General features: G+C 40.1%; 1 protein-coding gene across 8 annotated transcripts in view; it reads left to right on the top strand.

The window, feature by feature from the left end:
• Positions 1 to 18470, top strand: part of WDFY3 (WD repeat and FYVE domain containing 3) — a 142078-nt gene that overhangs the window by 59736 nt on the left and 63872 nt on the right. For 7 of the 8 annotated variants that reach the window (XM_021394984.1, XM_021394990.1, XM_021394987.1 and 4 more), the window contains exons 11-18: positions 301 to 399; positions 4236 to 4429; positions 6532 to 6989; positions 8602 to 8685; positions 11425 to 11602; positions 11994 to 12208; positions 13710 to 13822; positions 16387 to 16618. In XM_021394984.1, coding sequence (XP_021250659.1) covers positions 301 to 399; positions 4236 to 4429; positions 6532 to 6989; positions 8602 to 8685; positions 11425 to 11602; positions 11994 to 12208; positions 13710 to 13822; positions 16387 to 16618 — 1573 coding nt within the window. The remainder of the gene's footprint in view (positions 1 to 300; positions 400 to 4235; positions 4430 to 6531; positions 6990 to 8601; positions 8686 to 11424; positions 11603 to 11993; positions 12209 to 13709; positions 13823 to 16386; positions 16619 to 18470) is intronic. The other variant, XM_021394992.1, reaches the window with a different exon arrangement.

The raw sequence follows: 18470 nt of genomic DNA on the forward strand, positions 1-18470 counted from the left end.
TATTTGGAGATATGAAACAACACATGCAGCTGCAGTGTCAGCCACTGAGCTCACAGAGCTCAAAAGCTCTGTTAAAATTCTTGGTTTTATAAATGGCATTTTCAAGCATTTCATAATTAAGCTTTCCAATGGATGCTCGTGCAGACTGAATCTTACTTGCTTTGAAATTTGATTAGTTTGTTTTCTCTGGGGAAATAAATAAAATGAAAGTGTTGGTGGAAAAAATCAAGCAGCATCTTAGCAAAGAGTGATTTATTTTTTTTTTTTTTACTATGTCTCTACTTCTGCAATTATTTTTAGGGGATTCAAGAAACAGCTCATTTGAGGACCAAAAGCAGCTGGCTTTGTTGGTTATGGAGACCCTGACGGTTCTACTACAAGGATCAAACACAAATGCAGGTAAGTAGAAAGACCATTGGCAAAGCACTTATAAAAATGCAACTGAGAAATTTGGCTAAAGACAAAGTAGTCCTGATTTTCTATCTTCAGGCAATTAATCACAGTGAAATATCCTTTTTTCTTGCCTAGCTTTTTTCCATAAGAAAAAATCAGTAGCATAAGCTAGAGTGCATGAAATAATATGTTCAAGATAGCTTTTTTTCTTTTCTTTTTTAACTTGATGTTCTTGGCTATTTTTTACTTAAAGAACCACACATCCGTTTCTCCCCACACATTACTGTGGTCATTTGTAGTCAGGCTTGTAACACTGCTACCTCGAGCTTTCTAAAACAATTTTGTCCTTCTGTCTTTGGCAGTTCGTGTGGTTTCTATCTGCCCCTCTACTTTGTGTCTTCAGATTCAACAAGATGGTCATCGAAAGCAGAGTGGCTTGCTGCAAAAATTTCCGTTGAGTTGATGGCTCTCTTTATTAACTCAAGGGAATATTGGACCGGGAAGGTGTTCTTAAGTGCAGCAGAGCTGGTGTAAAGGGATAGCATTCTGCCTGTAATCCACAGATGGGAGTAGTCTTAAGGGACTGACGAGCCATCATATAGATGAGCCTATTGCCACTAGGTATAAGGTCACTGAAGGATTCTGCAGCTCTACTAAAGAGTTTAAGGCTTCCCTCCAGGTTAGGGAGGATGTATTGTGGAGAAGTGTTCTCTTTTAAGAAAAAGCAAGGGAAAATTGAATGTAATCTCTTCTTCTCCTTTCCTTCCGAAGTGTGGAGAAGGTACTTGTTCTCATCTGAAACCCATTTTCTTGTCCCACAATAAAACAAAAGAGCAAGTTCAGAGTACAGATGTGCTTATGTACCAACAGCGTGCAAAAACATATCACAACTTTACTTGGAAAACTGTGATTTGTTTACATCACTTGCCAGCTACGCTGGAGGCTGAATCAGAGCATAGAGGCTGTTATTTGTGACCTACAGGAAAAAAAAAGTTTCACCATTTTTTTTCCTCCGTTCTTTAAAGTTTTGTGTTGTGGGAGCATACACATGCATTGAAAAGCTCTTTCCTCTAGCTTTTGACTAATGCAATTCCAGTAGATAGTGTTTCTTTGCCTCCTGGGTAAAAATGCTTTAATACGTTAATTCTGTGTTGTCATTCAAATCCTTCAGAGGAGTTTAAATCTTGCCTGAGTAGGGCAAGATTGTCTGTTATCGGTGCAAGCAAGTGGAAGACAACTCCTCTGTCTGCCGGAGGCCAAGAACTGCGTGCCAAGGCGTCTCATTTTGCTAGCAGCAAGGAATTATAGTACCGCTGATTCTGAAGGACTCTACCAAAAGATGTAGCTGGGAGCAATGGCTGAGAGTCAGGGTAGAGAAGTGGTTGCATCTTAGTGCACTCTGGAAGAAAGAAAGTACTATCTAGGTATACTTTGAATGAGTTATCTAAGTTGAACAAATGTAGTAATACTTCTTTAGAAAGGGTATGAAGTAATATAGTCTGGCAGTATGTGCTGAACCTACGTAGAAGTCATTCGGAGTAGATGTTTCGTGTAGCCACTGAAAAAGCCACCAAGTTTCTATATAGCTATATTCTATATACCTTTCCTCCCTCTATGGTCCTAGTGATTTACCTCTGTTTTTCCTCACATACAATGTGTTCTCTGTTGCGAGTTAAGCTGAGGTATTTTTGTCATCTGTCCCGTTGCCAGCACTCTTGGAAGGCAACAGCAGATAGCTATTGTATTTAAAACAGCTGGATGACTTCTATCTTCGTCTTGTGTCTCAGGTGCTACATCATGCATCCTTGTTAATATCCTGTGATATTAATTTACATTTTTCTTCTCATGTGCTATTTAGACATAATTGCCTCGTGGTAAGTTTCTAATCCTCTGAAACCTCCAATGTGGTCGAAGTCATTTCATTGCTATGCTTTTTTTTATTTTTATTTTTAGAACTGACTCTTGAATTTTGTCCACAACACTGGATTTTTACATCTACCAACTCAACTCTATCCACACACCTGCTAAATATGTTCATTCTTATATCATAGAATCATAGAATCATAGAATTAGCTAGGTTGGGAAAGACCTACAAGATCACCTAGTCCAGCCATCCACCTACCACCAATAACCCCACTAAACCATGTCTCTCAACGCTATATCTAAATGTTTCTTGAACATCTCCAGGGACGGTGACTCCACCACCTCCCTGGGCAGCCCGTTCCAGCCTGACCACTCTTTCAGAAAAGTAGCATTTCCTAATGTCCAGCCTAAATCTCCCCTGGCGCAACTTGAGGCCATTCCCCCTCATCCTGTCACTAGTTACGAGAGAGAAGAGTCTGACCCCCAGCTCACTACAACCTCCCTTCAGGTAGTTATAGAGAGCGATGAGGTCCCCCCTGAGCCTCCTCTTCTCTAGACTGAACAATCCCAGCTCCCTCAGCCGCTCCTCATAAGGCCTGTGCTCCAGACCCCTCACCAGCTTAGTTTCACTCCTCTGAACATGCTCCAGGGCCTCAATGTCTTTCTTGCAGTGAGGGGCCCAATCAGTATCAGTAAAGGCATTATTCATGGCACTCAAGATAAGCTGGGTGACGTGTCCTTTGTCAAATCAGAAAGGCATAGTAGAGAAGCAGGCGTTACTCTGAGCTGATGTTTCAATTAGTTCTGTATTTAGTCTGTTATGCTCGCATTTATACTGTTGTGTAAGGCTGCTTGTGAGGATGCTGTGGATAACGCTGCCAGAAACTTACTGAAGTTGAAGTACATATCTTGTGCTGTTGGCCTTGCACCCATCAAGCTAGTTATCCTGTCGGGGAGAGGGAAAAAAATGTTGGACTCTTTTGAATATGGTGACTGAAGAAATAGACCAACCAGACTGAAATAAGAAGGTGTCAGAGAGGAATTAGTGTTGATTACAGGTAAATCATATGAATCCATTATACACTTGAACATTTATTACTCAGCTTGGGTTTTCTCATTAGACAGAATTAGGCATGTCAGAGCTGTGGCATGGAATCACAGAGGTTTTTTGTAAGGACTGCAGAGTCTGAGGGCTATATTTTGATCAGTAGCTCCAAGCTCAGATGTGTGACAGAGCTGTACAGGAGGAGGGAAGAAACCAGCTCTCGGAGAAGTTGTAGTCCCTGTTTGTGCAGCAGGACAGGAACGTGAGCACAATGGCCTTGTATCCAGAGCTCAGCAGAGGTCTTAGGACAATTTTGAATTAATATTGCACGTTACGTGTAATTAATAAGCTTGAGAACAATTGTTTAAGCTCTATCACTGCAGAGATGAATCTTGGTGAAAGAAAGCTTGTGTATTACCTCACAGTCCTTGTGGACAGAGCAGGTCAGTGCTCGCAGCTGGCTGCTCTTGTCCAGCAGCTCAGTTATATTTTTGGCAACAAACCAAATTACTCTAGAGTAATAAATGCAATCCTTAATGAAAATAGCTGATAGTCTTCACTAAAGATGCAGCTTTTGTTACGTCTTTGGTTTATTTCGGTCAACTCTTTGAACTCTATCACAAAAAGAAAAACATTTGTTGAAGAAGCAGATTTACTGAGACTTTTAGAACTGCACTCTTGTATTCAACACCTGTGGTGGAAAATATTTGAAGAGGAGTTCTATTTTGTTTGTTGTGAGAGGCAAATACTAGTAAATACTAGTAAAAGTCATTAAGCATCCATACAGCTAAAAGTCTATAATCGTAGCTTTAGAAGCGAATTGAAATGTCTTTTGTGTTTCCTTTGTCGTTATTTGTTACTGATTGTATATATTTTTTTATTACTTGTGCTCCTATCCTTACAACCCTCCCATCCCTCCCTGCAATCTGCATAGGTATTTTCAGGGAGTTTGGTGGCGCAAGATGTGTGCACAACATTGTGAAGTATCCGCAGTGCCGACAGCATGCGCTGATGATCATCCAGCAGTTGGTGTTGTCACCTAGTGGGGAAGATGATATGGGCACTTTGCTGGGATTGATGCACTCCGCTCCACCTACAGAACTGCAGCTGAAAACGGATATCTTAAGGGTAAATGAAGAGCTGCTTATGACTTGCTCCTAAAACATTAATCTATGGTTTTTCACAGAATACTCTGAGAAAGGGGTTTCATGTATATTGTCTATGGAGTTGAGATTAGTATATTTGATGCTTTTTTTTTTTTCTGTTCATCCACGACAGGCTTCAGAATCACAGAGATGAAAACTAGTGAGTGATTTTATTTTTAGTACCATTAGCCTTAGGGAATGAGATTATACAGCTATGATAATCTTCCCTGCAGAGTATTATTCAGTTAAATGTTTTGAGAATACATAGGGAAAAAATAAAGCACGTAACACAAAAGTGTGTTTTCAGCACTGGCTTGTGTTGTCTTGGGACACACTTGCTTTTTTATAACACAGTATGTTAGTTCTAAAAGTTCAATGTGTCTATATTGATGTAAATGTTAGTATCCACAGAAGAGAAGTCTATATGAGGGAAAACAAACCCAAACAAAAAAAAACTCAAAAAAAAAAGATTTTTGCTTTCTTAAGCAAAACTGGAAATATTGCAAAAGAAGCCTAGTAGTGGAAGGAGGAAAGAGAAGACCGTCAACTGTTCTTTCTTACAAGCTTTTTGGCTGCTAATCTAAACCCGCAATTTCTTTTCAAAATAGCTAATGTTATTTTGAAAATTGACATAATACTGTTACGTTAGGCTAGAAAAGCTAGGCAAGTAGTATTGGGTAAACATGAGTGTTACCCGAGAGAATTGGCAGACATATAGGCTCATCCCTGTTACAAGGAGCTGTAGTATTCCTCTGGCAGATGAGCAGCCATATGTTATTCTAAAAGAGAAAGAGGAAAGCTAATAAAATGATTCATTTAACGTATTTTGTCTGTCAACATCTTCTAGCTTTTAAGTGTATCTAATTCATGGCACTTAAAGGCAGAGAAAAGTTACCACAGTTCCCAATGGATTTAAGGCAGCAAGTCGAGGTTCCTGACCTCTTTGTCTGACCTGTTGTATTTGCATCCATTTGTGCTGTTTTGGTGGTGGAACTGGCAATCGAGATTGTTGCAGTGGTACGTCCCATAAATTTAATCCAAGTTTGGCAGGAAATGAGATACTGCCCTTAAAAGAGTGAAACGGTCTGTTTTCCTGTCTGTCCTCTGAGTGCATCAGAAGTGTGTGATTCTGAAGAAATGAGCACTCAGTCATGGAAGATTTACTTTATTTTTGCACTCTAGGTTTCTGGAACAGTGACAGTTTTCTGCTGTCTGTGACACTAGATATGGAGATACTTTTTTTCCTTTACTTTTTTAGTTCACAAGTGGGTCAAACTCCCTGTGACAGCTGCTTTTTTTAGGTAGTGTGGGAGTGTTTTCCCCCACCGTCATCTCTGAGTCCCCCATTTCACAGAATTTTGGGTATTATTCTCTGAAACTGAGATTCCACTGTTTATGCTGTAGCTTTGTATTCCCTTCGACCAGTAACATTTTCTGGGTAATTGTTTCTCTCTTAGGTTTGTCTTTGAGCAACTCTTTTAAAGCCATGGTTCATTCAGCTCAAATGTTTATGGGTTTCATTGTAGAGAAAAGATTAAACCTATTTTTTTTGTTTTACTATTTATTTACTACTGCTGTTTTGTTTTGACTGTTGGCGACACTTTGTCCAGAAGCTTATGCGTTGTAGATCACTGCAGCCTGTATTAGCGTGCTTTGAGGTTTTAAGTATTTTGATTTCTCGTAGCTACATACAGTTGTTTGCCTGCTCTTTTTCCAAATCGTTTGTGAAGTATGACGACAGAGTAGATTCCTCTCTAGCAGCTGTATTGTCTGCCTTATCGCGAAGAGAATTATGTGGCAATTTTGGGCTCCATTCTAGACTTGACTAAACCTTTTCTCTTGGCCAGCTCATTCCTCAATGTGTACTTTTTAAGTTAGGGGCAATGCTTTACTTCCTCCACTCTGTCTTTTTATTTTGTGAGTTCTTGAGCATGTGGACTTTTAAAATAGAGAGATCTTTGGAGACTTGATGCATTACCAGATTCTGACAAAGGACAATAATTTTGCTTGTATTATCAAACAGAATAAGAATTAGTAATGCTGTTCTTTTTTCTTCTTCATTTTGATTACTTGTTTTGTCCGTAGGCTCTCCTGTCAGTGCTAAGAGAGAGCCATCGCACAAGAACTGTTTTTAGAAAAGTTGGTGGATTTGTGTACGTCACATCTTTGCTCGTTGCTATGGAAAGATCTCTGTGCTCACCACCGAAGAATGGCTGGGAGAAAGTAAACCAGAATCAAGTGTTTGAACTGCTTCACACGGTGTTCTGCACACTGACTGCAGCGATGCGCTACGAGCCAGCCAACTCTCATTTCTTCAAAACAGAGATCCAGTATGAAAAACTGGCAGATGCTGTTCGATTGCTTGGCTGCTTCTCAGACTCCAGAAAAATAAGTCCATTGAATGTCTTTCCTTCAAATACACAATTATTTCAAAGACTGTTGGAGGATGACCTAATCGCTCTGGATTCTGTGTCACCTACGCTAAGACATTGCAGCAAACTTTTTATTTACCTCTACAAGGTAGCAACAGATTCCTTTGACAGGTATGAACTCTTTTTTCCCTGGTGTTCCCCAAAGTAATTTCCTTCAAATGTGTTCATGGCAAGCTTTTGTATATCCATTTAAATCTATTTCTTTGTTCCTTTACTCCAGTGAGAGAAATAAGATGTCTCTGTCTCACCAAATATTGACTTAGCTTGCTGCTGTTCTCAAGGGCACGACACACTCCTTCTGATGTTGAATGTTTTTGTCACGGCAGTAATTAAAGCAGAGATAGTGCTTGTGATTATATTTGGTGAGTTTAAGCAGCCTGTTGATTGATAGACCATCTGATTGTTTTATCACACAGAATGACAGAAACTTTATGCATTTATGAAGTCAAATGAGAAATTGGCTTTTCAGCATTATACCTTAACTACTTCTTGTCATTGAAACGTGGTATTTTAAAATAAGTCAGTGGAGAGTATAACAGATTTACTTTGTTTTGGATGGATAGGCATGTTCTTTAAGTTCTATCTATCCTGTTAATAATAATAATAACTAACTGGAAGATGTTCTCGGTGTTAAACAGGTAGAATTTAAGTGACACTTTATACGAGGAATGAAGAGTAACATCTGTCTTTTGAGATGTTTCAAAATGACAATAAAACGTTGAAGTATGTATTTAAGATTTGTTTTACCTGAAGGTAGTTCTCATGTAGCATTCAAGGCCCAAGAAAATAAGATACAGACCTCTGCTTTGTAAGCGGGGTCTTCAAGCTTCTGTACCCCAGGTATTTACTGCATATAACCCTGTTGTTCAAAGATGGGCCATCCGATTTACAGCCAAAGTAAGGGTCTGATTTTTCCAAGTGTTGCAGGTGAGATTGTATATATCAAGATATTAACAGAGTTGGAGGTTGGCCAGGTTTTTTGAAGTAGGTGACTAGTGAAGCACCAGCCTTCATAGTTGGTGAAAAATTTTCCTCCAAAGAAGCAAATAATCTCTTCTGGGTTTTTAAAACAACAAACAAACAAAAACCTCACAAACTAAGAACAGAAATCAATTTCTTAATCTCATTTTAAAAGATTATTAAAATATTCTGGCTGTGAGAGGAAAACGTATGTTAAGGAAGTGCTGCACGTGCTGCAGAAAGTCGTAACACTAGCTTGCAGTAGAGCATGAGGAATCAGTGGGGTAAGTAAATCCCTTAATCCTGTGACATAAGCTACCTGAAGATTTTTGTTGTTGTAATTTTCAGTGAATGCTTTTTCCTTTCTTGAATTTTCTGATCATCAGTCCTTATAAAGTTTATGTTAATTTCGTCTTAACTATGTTGATCGTATTTGGCTTGCTCAGGCTTTGCTTTCCCTTCTCAATTTCTGCTGTCTAACATTGAAAGATACTCTGTTTTGCCAGTGTGATCATATTGATAAACTCTACCAAGTAAGGAACGAGCACTGCGGAGCCGTGCCATAAAGCAAGGACATGCTGTGCATGTCCACACATTTACCTGATGCGTGTCACTCAGCAACGTCCTTTGTCATCTGTGTTGATTCTGAAGAATGAGTCCAAGTAAAGGCTTCATTGGTGATGGCTGTGTAAAACTAACAAGCTTTCAACTTCTGGTTTCTTCTCTAACCTCTCTGTCCTACCCCTGTCTGTTTTGTCTATAGTCGTGCAGAACAGATCCCTCCTTGCCTGACAAATGAGACCTCTCTCCCCTCTCCCTGGGGTACGCCAGCTTTGTCGAGGAAAAGGTACCGATCCTTTTAAGAGAAGTTCATCTTGCTTCTGGTTTCTCACTGTTGTTTCTTCATTCTCATTTTTCTCTCAAGTTGCTATTATTCGTGAGGTGTCCATTTTTGCTTGTATGCTTATTGGATAAAATAAATGTCAGGGTGTGTTTCATAATGAATAGTTGGTAGTTCTGCTAGTAAGTGAGGTCAAAATTTCTCCAGGGTCTCAAATTACTTCGAGTTATATTAGTGATCGAAAATCAAAAGGTCTAGAGTAGAATGTGATCTGAGAAGTGTAAAAACAATCAGGAGCAACTCAGAGAAATTTGGACCCTGCTCGTCTGTGAAGTAATGCGGCAGGATTTGTTTTTCCCCAACTGTTTTACCCAATTAATTTTTCAGGAAGAGGTACTTTTAGTCAGAAGGTCAGTGGCTTGTTAGAGTGCTCATTCGTAGCAGTTAGACTTGGTCAGAATGGCTTCTTACATTGCCTGCTTCTTCCTTTCCCTCCTTAGGGGGATAATGTGAATAATGTATAAGCATGAGTAAATTAATTTTTTGCAGAGTGTGCAGTGGCTTGCTGATGTATAACATTCGATCAATAGTTTGGCAGGATTTTGTAAGACCTGTGGTCTTTTCTCTGCCTAGGGGAAATGTTTTTGAACTGACTCTTTGTTGCTTTTATGTAAGTACTTCCATATGGAAAGCTACATAGGGAAGTTAGGGTGTTTTCAAGTGGTGTGCAAAGCACCTCGTACTAATGTTTGCTTTTAGGCTATGACTTTTTGCTGCATTGTTGACAGAAAAGCCAGCTGCCTACTCTCCACTGTTTCCCCTGATCAGTTTGTTGCGTGCAGTGTCAAAGGGCAGGCAGATTGAGGCAAGGGCCATCTGCTTGTTTGTGCATCATTCTGAGTATTGACTGGGAGTTTAATTAGGCTTTTCCTGTACTACTGTATTACAGCTTCAAAGTTGACTTAATAAGGTGGATGCAATAGCGCTGATTAGGACACTTAGAAGTAAAATTTGCGCTTAAAATCGGATGAAAGTTTTATCTTAGAGTGCTTTGGAGAGTGGAATTTCATTAGACTGAAAAGTATCGCTAACTAAATCGTATCCTCTAAAACTTGTATGGAAGTTATCAGGGTGATGCTACAAAGGGATGGCAGTTTTCCTCTTCAGGTGTTGGGAGGAAGACTTTTGCAAGGAAAGGAATGCATATGTTTAATTTTCTGCCTTAAGAAAGACAAAAGATTAAGAAAAGGTTAAGAGACTTTCTCTGTATGATACTATTTCAAGTTGTTCTGCTGTCCTTAATTAGATTTAATTTTCAAAGAAACAAACAAGACTGCTTCTATTGACCAAGTATTTCAAGCATTAAGTCTGCTAGCTTGGAAATTTGGTGGTTAAATAGTTGGTGAAAATCCTTGGGAAAATTGATTTGGACAGATTTTTTTTCTTAGATTCGTTGTACTATTCTGTGTGCGGTGGAAATATTAGCTAAAGGAACTGAGCATCAGAAATTTCATCTTTTTTTTTTTTTTTTAAATGTTCTATGTAAAAAGTGCTCTAGGGTTCTTTCAGATGCCAAATTTCCGTTGAGCTGTCGCTAATCTTTCTGATGGGCACGCTTTTGTTGCAACTCTCTGTATACAGACCATTTTCTGGCCGGTACGGGAAAATTGTGCTGTATTTTATAATGTCCTGTCTTAGGCTAAAATAAGCAGTGCCTCCAGCTTTCACCACAAATGATCTTGCTTTTTGTTGCTGGTTTGCGTGGTCAAGATGCAACCGCTGAAATATTTAGGGCAGAACTGTACTTGCAGCCATTGTCACCTTCCCTGTGCGTCCTGTTTTAGCAGGGAAAAAAAGGTTTCCTGATGAAAAGTGCCTAATGGCTGAGACAGTGAGAGTCTGTGAGTGTTATTTCTGTTGAAGGCACGTCTTCCTCACTGAGAGCAGGAGGGACAGAATGATTCTCTTGACTGATGGGATAGAAGGGGAGACCCATTTTTAGCTGGAGTCACTTTCTGTAAAATGGCAAGCAGTACTTGATTCTCACTAAAACTCTTAGATAAGAGTATGTTTTCTTTCTTCTCACAAATAGGCGTATACCATAAATACTTTGTATGTATGTACATATGTACACTACAGACGATTCATGTAAAATGAGATCGTTCCAACAGTCATTGAAAGATTGAGAGCATATGGGCTGCTGGCAGGGGTGTGCACCAAGATAAACGTTGTTCCTGCAGGTTGGTTAGAAGTTGCCTGCAGTTGTTTGATAGCAAATTTCATAAGCATTTGCTGAAGAAAATGGGGAGAAATTGATTCTCTGGGATGAATTCAGTTTTCAGCAGGAATATTGGTTGCCTGTGTGTGCTGTCACTGCAACTGCGATGAAAAAAGGGATGAGAAAGGCAACTTCTGTGTTCTTTAAGTTGTGCATCACCTAGGGAACAGATTCCTTCTATGTTAAAGTGCCCTCAAGAAATTAAGACCCTTCTAGGTTGTCTGTGGGGAAATGCATCAATTGGTTTGAGAGGAGGAAAGTGCTTGGTGTGTTGACCTGACGGAAGGGAAAGGAGTACTGGTAATGTGCATGTACTGGTTAGTTTTCACTGCAGCTGTTAAAAAACAACAACGACAGAACAAACAAAAAACCCCCCAGCAAAAAAGAAAACCTCCTCCAAAACTCAACAAAGATTTTAACATCTGGGGGTTGTAATGGTGTGTTGTGTTTATTTTTTTTCCCTGCAGGCATGCATATCATTCTGTTTCAACACCTCCTGTTTGCCCTCAGAAAAACATTCCCGATGTGAAACTCCAAACGGGATCTACATCCATGCAAAGCTCTGATGCGGTTGTTATTCACCCTGGTGCTATGCTTGCGATGCTGGATCTTCTGGCCTCTGTTGGATCAGCTACACACCCAGAGGTGGGCAAAACATCCCTCCTGTCTTCTGATTTGGGAGTGACTGGGTAGGAGGATGGCTACAGGATATAAGAAAGAGACGGTGTCTTCTTACTTCCTGCCAAGAAGCTAATATGCTTCACGGAACTATCAAGTTAAATAGTTATGTAGGAAAGATCTGATAGAAATCCTTTTGTGTTAGCTTGACTTCATTTGTTTCTTTCAAACTCCTATCTTTTGTTTTCAAAAAAGAAAGTGATGGTAGTGTTCGTTGTCCCTGTAAGATGCACACACAACTTAATACAGGATATTTTGTGTATCCATTGCCACGGGTGGTTTCCCTTTCGTTATTATGCGTAAGGGTTTTCTCCGTTTGTCTCTTCTGAGGTTGCACGTTGCTTTTCTTTCATTTCAGCATGCTCTGGATCTCCAGCTGGCAGTGGCCAACATCCTGCAGTCCCTTGTGCATACAGAGAGGAACCAGCAAGTCATGTGCGAAGCTGGGCTCCACGCACGCCTTCTCCAGAGATGCAGCGCTGCTCTGGCCGATGAGGACCATTCGCTGCATCCCCCGCTCCAGAGGATGTTTGAAAGGCTGGCCTCCCAGGCGCTGCAGCCCATGGTGCTCAGGTCAGAACGACACCATTGAGTCCTGCAGAGCCAGTCCCTTGTGCCTGTGCTGAGGCTGGCTGACTGTAAATAGCCTGGATTGTTAGAGAGCATAAACAGCCTTGTGTGGCAGTGGATGGCACAGAATCCTGCTTTATTTCTCCTTTAAATAGCCTATCTTGCTTCTGCTAATCAGCATGTAGCCCTGGAGATGCGGGGAATCAGGGGGAAGGAGCAGTGTGGTGGAAGGAAATGTGGGTTTTTTTTGTTTTTTTTTTTTTTTTTTCCTACAGAGATTGCACTGAAGTTGCATGCTTCCTTCCTTCCTGTAAATACTGAGAGGCTATCCATAGTGCGCTCCCTGGCTAGGCTGTCAGCAAGAGGAAATGCAAAGATTGTAAAAGCAATGGTGCCACAGAAGGGAGTCAATCCCTAGATGTTTCCGTGTAGCTTTAAATACCCCAGATTAGAAAAGCTTTGGGCCAGCTTTTGATTTGGCCCTTCAGTGTGTGTGAAGGCAACACAAGGATGTGATAGAAGAAATGTCTGGAGAAATCAAGCCTTTATAGCAAGAGTGGGGCTGATGGCCCTCTTCTTCAACTTTGGTAGCATTGCCTAGCCTTGTTCTGGACCAGTTCTGCTGTAACACTTTCTGAGAACAGATAGAAAGGACAAATAAGAGAAGTGGCTTCATGTTGAGAATTTTCTTAAATTGTTGTGAAGCATAACTTTAAAAAGTTGAGCTTCCTGTATGTTAATGCAGGAATGTTTGCATATATGTAACTGTGCTGATGCTAGAAAAGGAAGGTTGAAAAGTTTATTGTGCACATGTTTGGAACCATTTGTTGATACCCACACAGCTGTGTCATGCTTTTGAATTTCTTGCTGGATCTCACCTGGCACGAGGAATTTGATGTTATAATCCTCTGTGGGTGGTAGGTAAGTGGATGAGATACAACGAGGGCAGTTTTTCACTCCCCTTTGCTGGCATCTGGAAGTACTGGAAATAGTTGCAGTATGCATGCTTGTCATCACAGGGACTTGAGCTTCTCCAAGACATAGATATTGGTAACATAACTGTAGCTACAGACACAATAGATATCTGTAAGCACGGGTGTTGGTAACTCTGAAACTGTCGTCCTATTATAACTGAACAGATGGATGAAACAATGCAGAGCTGACTGTCTCATGTGAGCTTGCTGTTTCTAGGTGAGCTCAGCTTGTTGAGTATGAACCAGGGATACCAATCCTCTCCCCCAAGAATGTAGTGTCCTTATTGCCAAGAAGTTGGCTACTTTATTAAATCCTTTTTGATTAGTTGAAATAACATCAACTTTCAATAGCATGTCTTCAAAGTTTGAAGTTTCAAATTGATCATGTGGGTTTCTTGTAATTATTTTGTTTAGTTTCTTAGTTAAAAATAAGTAATTATCTTTTTTCTTAATGGTATTGTATTTGGTGCCATTCTGAGATAAAAACTTGAGAATATGATCTTCAGATTTTTTTTTGTCCTCTTTCCTAGGGAATTTTTACGCTTGGGAAATCCTCTGAATTGCGGAGCATGGGACAAAAAGCTGTTGAAACAGTACCGCGTGCACAAACCGAGCTCGCTGAGTTTTGAACCGGAAATGAGAAGTAAGTGCTGAGGTACCAGAAGTTTGTGTAAAGATCATTTTACTGATATCCTTCAACTGCATACTTTTGTAAATATTTGTACATAAACGTGCAGAAAGACATACCTTTGCCCCACGGTACTTAATTAAATCACTAGATGTATATGAAATAAACATTTCTAAATTTACAAACAGTAGCAATTAAATATGAAACGTGTCTTTACTGTGTGGGTGACAGAGCACTGGCACAGGTTGCCCAGAGAGGATGTGTAGTCTCTTCGTTGGAGATCTTGAAAATCCACGTGGACATCAGCCTAGGTACCCTGCTATGGGTTTCCCTTGCTAGAGCAGGTGGCTTCCAGAGGACTATTCCAGCCTTAAACATTCTATGATTCTTTGATAGTAGGTTACTTTCAGGTTTTTAGTGGATGCTAAGGTTGTAGTTGATTAACAGTAAAAGGAAAAATATTGTTCTCAGATACAAGGGCTGCTCTGAAAGTAACATCTCCTGTTTTATGATGTTGGCCCATGATGTCAGAGGCAGATGTTGGTGGTATGGCAGTAGAGGTTGAACTTTCTGGCCAATATTGTTACGTTTTGTTGCCATGAGACAGATGGCAGCAGAGGGGCAATCTGACCAAATGGCATCTGACATGGAAGGGTGTATAAAGCAAACGTGTAGAATTGAATTCTTCTGTACAGAGGAAATTGTACCCATTGACATTCATCTATGCTTGCTGAACATTTATGGATATTGGCACAGTGGAAGTTGGACTGCGTGGGGTAACATTTTCCTAGCAATGATGCTGTCATAGCAGCTGTGAAACAATGGGTCACCTCTACTGGTGCAGATTTGACAAGCGCAGCATACAGGTTCTTGTTTGTCACTGGTGAAAATGTGTAGCTAGTGGTAATGACTGTGTTGAAAAATAGCGTTCTGTACCTGAGAATTCACTCTATCAAATAGTGTTATTGTGCTCCTTGTATCTGTTGTATTTTCCATGGAAATAAATAAGAGGTGTTACTATCAGAGCACCCGACGTACTTTAAGGTTCACATCATGTCGTTACATCTGTGTAGTCTCTCCCATAGATTCAGTAAGGTGGCAGATGGAATTTCTGTACGTAAGACAGACTATTTACTTGATATTGTTAGATTGTAGATATACATACGTGTAGCGTGAAAACGTTCATTATTTGTGTGGTATCCATCTAATAGAATACCTCATACAGCAGTGGCCCATCAGCTATAATTATCACACTAGAACACTTGCATATATTTTCCAGCTATTTAATAAATCAGCCTGGTGAACTGTGCTGGATGTCTGTAACGGGTTGTTTGAGTTTAATATCAGTGTATTTCTCTAGCTGATCTGTTCCTCTCTTCTACACATGCCCCTTTCTCCTATTATCCGTCAGTTGTAGAGCCTGGGAACAGCCATTCACGTAGTACAGGGAAGTATCAGTGGGTGGTAGTACAAACATTGGTGAGTTTCCAAAGCATGTGATATTTATTTCTGGATGTTGACTCGGTCATCACACAGTACGCTGTAAAGCATTGTTCACATTTTAATTGGAATGCTTGAGTTATTTAAAAGGAACTAGAAAGTGTCCTGGATGGTGTTGAGTTACGAGCATTAAATACCTTCTCTCCGCTGTCTACAGGACTCTCATATTTCATTTTAATTTCAGAGATACAAGATTAGGTAACTGCATTCTATTTTATTTGTGTTATGGCATCAGATTATGTGCACTGGAAAAGAGAGAAGGGGAGAATAAATTTTTCTCTTGGCCAGCACTGAATTATTTTTTTTATGTTTAATAGGGTATTATTAAAGGATGGGGGAAGAATAAACAGTGAAAACTGAAAATATGAATTTGAAAAATTACTAAACTAGAAAAGAGAAGGCAAAACTACCTTTGTGGGTATGCTGCAAGTTACTACGTTCAATCACTAAGCAAATTTTTCTGAGCTTCTCTGCTTATTTTGAGCTCTGAGGCTTTTAGTTTAGACCTACTGCTGACCTACTGAATAAGAAGGAGCAGAGTTTTTCCTGTCTGCTAAGTCATATAATAAGAATGTGCCTGAGTTATGCGAAAGGAGCATTTTCTGGTGTGAGGTAATGAGGTGGGTTGTTCTGGTAGCACTACCAAATTTGTATGCCATCTTGCAAAGATGTTAATCAATTTGCCTCAGCTGAATGCTTTTATAATTTGGTTGAATATTAGGAAGCACTTATTCTCAGAGTGGTGAGGCATTGGCACAGGCTGCCCAGGGATGTGGTGGAGTCACCGTTCCTGGAGGTGTTCAAGAACCGTGGAGAACGTGGCACTGAGGGACATGGTTAGTGGGCATGGCGGGGATGGGCTGGGATTGAACTGGATGACCTTAGAGGTCTTTTCCAGCCTTAATAATTCTATTATTCTAATGAGAGCAGTGCTTTCCAACTCTTGATCTTCTAATGGAGAGGCTGAACTTGTGGACAGTCCTTGATCATTCAGCTGTTGCTCTGAGAAGACCCAATAAAAAGCCTGAAAATGCCTTCTTTTTTGCAATATTGTATTGTGTATTGATTTCTTACTGCAGATAGCATGGTTACCTCAATGGAAGGTCTGGGTTCAGACAGTGTCTTCAGTTTGCATGAAGATAGCCACTACCGGATCAGTAGGAGCCTGCTCAAACCAGCTGAAGGGAGCACGGTGCCCCTGACGCGAGTGAAGTGCTTGGTGTCCATGACAACACCCCATGATATCAGGCTTCACGGCTCATCAGTCACTCCTGCCTTCATCGAATTTGACACATCTCTTGAAGGGTTCGGGTAAGGTACCATAGTGCTCTCAAATTGCATAGGGCACAGTGCAGTGTTCTGTTATTTTCTTCTTTCAAAGGAATGATTGAAATCTGTAATGGACTATTTGCAGTCTTGAAACAATGAATCCTTTAAAGAAAAGAAAGTAATGCTTCATGCCACAAATGTCCGTTCTGGCATTAATGACTTGAAGCTGATCCTTGCCATGTGTAAAAGTGCAAGTCTACATGTATATCAGTGTTGATAGTACCCTGCTGGATCTGGATTTCACGGATCTTTTGTAACAAAGGGACACTGTCATACACCTGCAGAAAAACAGCTGTTGCTAGAATTTCCATGTGACTTCTGAACCGCCCAAATGCTCTGAAACCTGCTTAAAGTTGCTGAAGAACTTGAAAATGAGTAGGCAAAGCAGAAACATAAGTAAAGCGGAAATCGTTGTGGAGTCCAAGTAACTGAAAAAAGTGGACAGATAACTGGAGATGCTGCCTGAATATAGTAATTAATTCCTTCCATATATTAGAACACGGTGCCATCATCCTTTGCTTTTTTTCTTAATTGACTTTAACACCTGTAAGTAAAGATCATCTGCTGTGATTTAACATGGCTGTTTAGAGGATTAAAATGTGACACCCTTTTCAGCATGGAATAGAAAAAAATGAAAATACTTTTTTTGTCCTGTATTAAGGATTAAATATCTAAAATTGCTGTCATAATTCAGATCAGGAGTATAAGACAAGTATTCCTTAACTGCCTGTGGACCATTCTTTAGACAGACTGAAAATAGGCTGAGATGCTCAAAGAACTCTGTGTTGGGAGGTATGTTTAGGTCAGTTGTAAGGGAAGCCTTAACCAATAAGTGGTTGTTCAGAATTGCCTAGAAGCTTGGTTAAAAGCTTAAATATATTGACTAGAAGATTTTATTTAGAGGTTTTCAGCGACATAGGCAAGTAACACTGACAACTGCTACGAAGCTGAAAAGCGTGAGAAATATTCGTATGACATGCATGGCTCCTCAACTTAGTTAAGTCTATTTTCAAAGTAATTTTGGGAAAAGTTAAATGATCTGTGAGTGAGGGCTTTTCCACAATTTTATAGAAGTAGAAGCGCACAACCTGACAGAATTGTTTGGTTTGTCATTTTCTTTCCAAATGCAATATTTACATTACTGTGTTTCTTAAGTCTTTTTCTTGACATGGCATTGGAGAGAGCTACTTTCATCTGAGTGTTGAAGTTCTAGTTTGGGATGACTGGTGTGAGAGCACAGCTCAGCCTGTGTTTCGGGTCTCCACTGCTCTGTGTTCCTTTTAGAGCTTTGTGAAACAAAGGTGTATCTGTTTGGCATCGAACCTTCATATCTAGTATAGTTAGGGACTGATTTGACTTGGAAAACAAATGTTGCTCAAAGTTCTGTTCTATATCCCCCAGAAGAGGAAAACATTTTCTGTTAAGAACGAATGGAAATAGGCTAGCAAAATGAGTTGCCACTGTGATTGGTTCAGGAGATTTGTAGGTGCTGCTAACACATTCAGAAGTAACCCACGTAACAAACCATTGTAATTTCACTGGGTCACCTGTAAGGCTGCCATAATCCATTAAAAGATGTAAACGGTTTTTGGTCTGTTTCAAAGTGCCCATGGTGGTTGGTGAACACATGATATGCCATGTGAATAGTCAGTTGGTGGACACCTGCAATGCTTCTAACGCCACTGACAGTAGGGGATTTCCCTGCAAATAACATTTTCAGGATGAAGGAAGAAGTACATAATGAGAACTGTAACCAAGGGGAAGATAGCTGTGACCCCACAAATTGAGGGTAAATATCAAGAAAGCGATGACTTTTTGTCTTTATAATAGAGGC

This window comes from Numida meleagris, chromosome 4 (assembly GCF_002078875.1).
Source record: "Numida meleagris isolate 19003 breed g44 Domestic line chromosome 4, NumMel1.0, whole genome shotgun sequence".
Taxonomy (NCBI): domain Eukaryota; kingdom Metazoa; phylum Chordata; class Aves; order Galliformes; family Numididae; genus Numida; species Numida meleagris.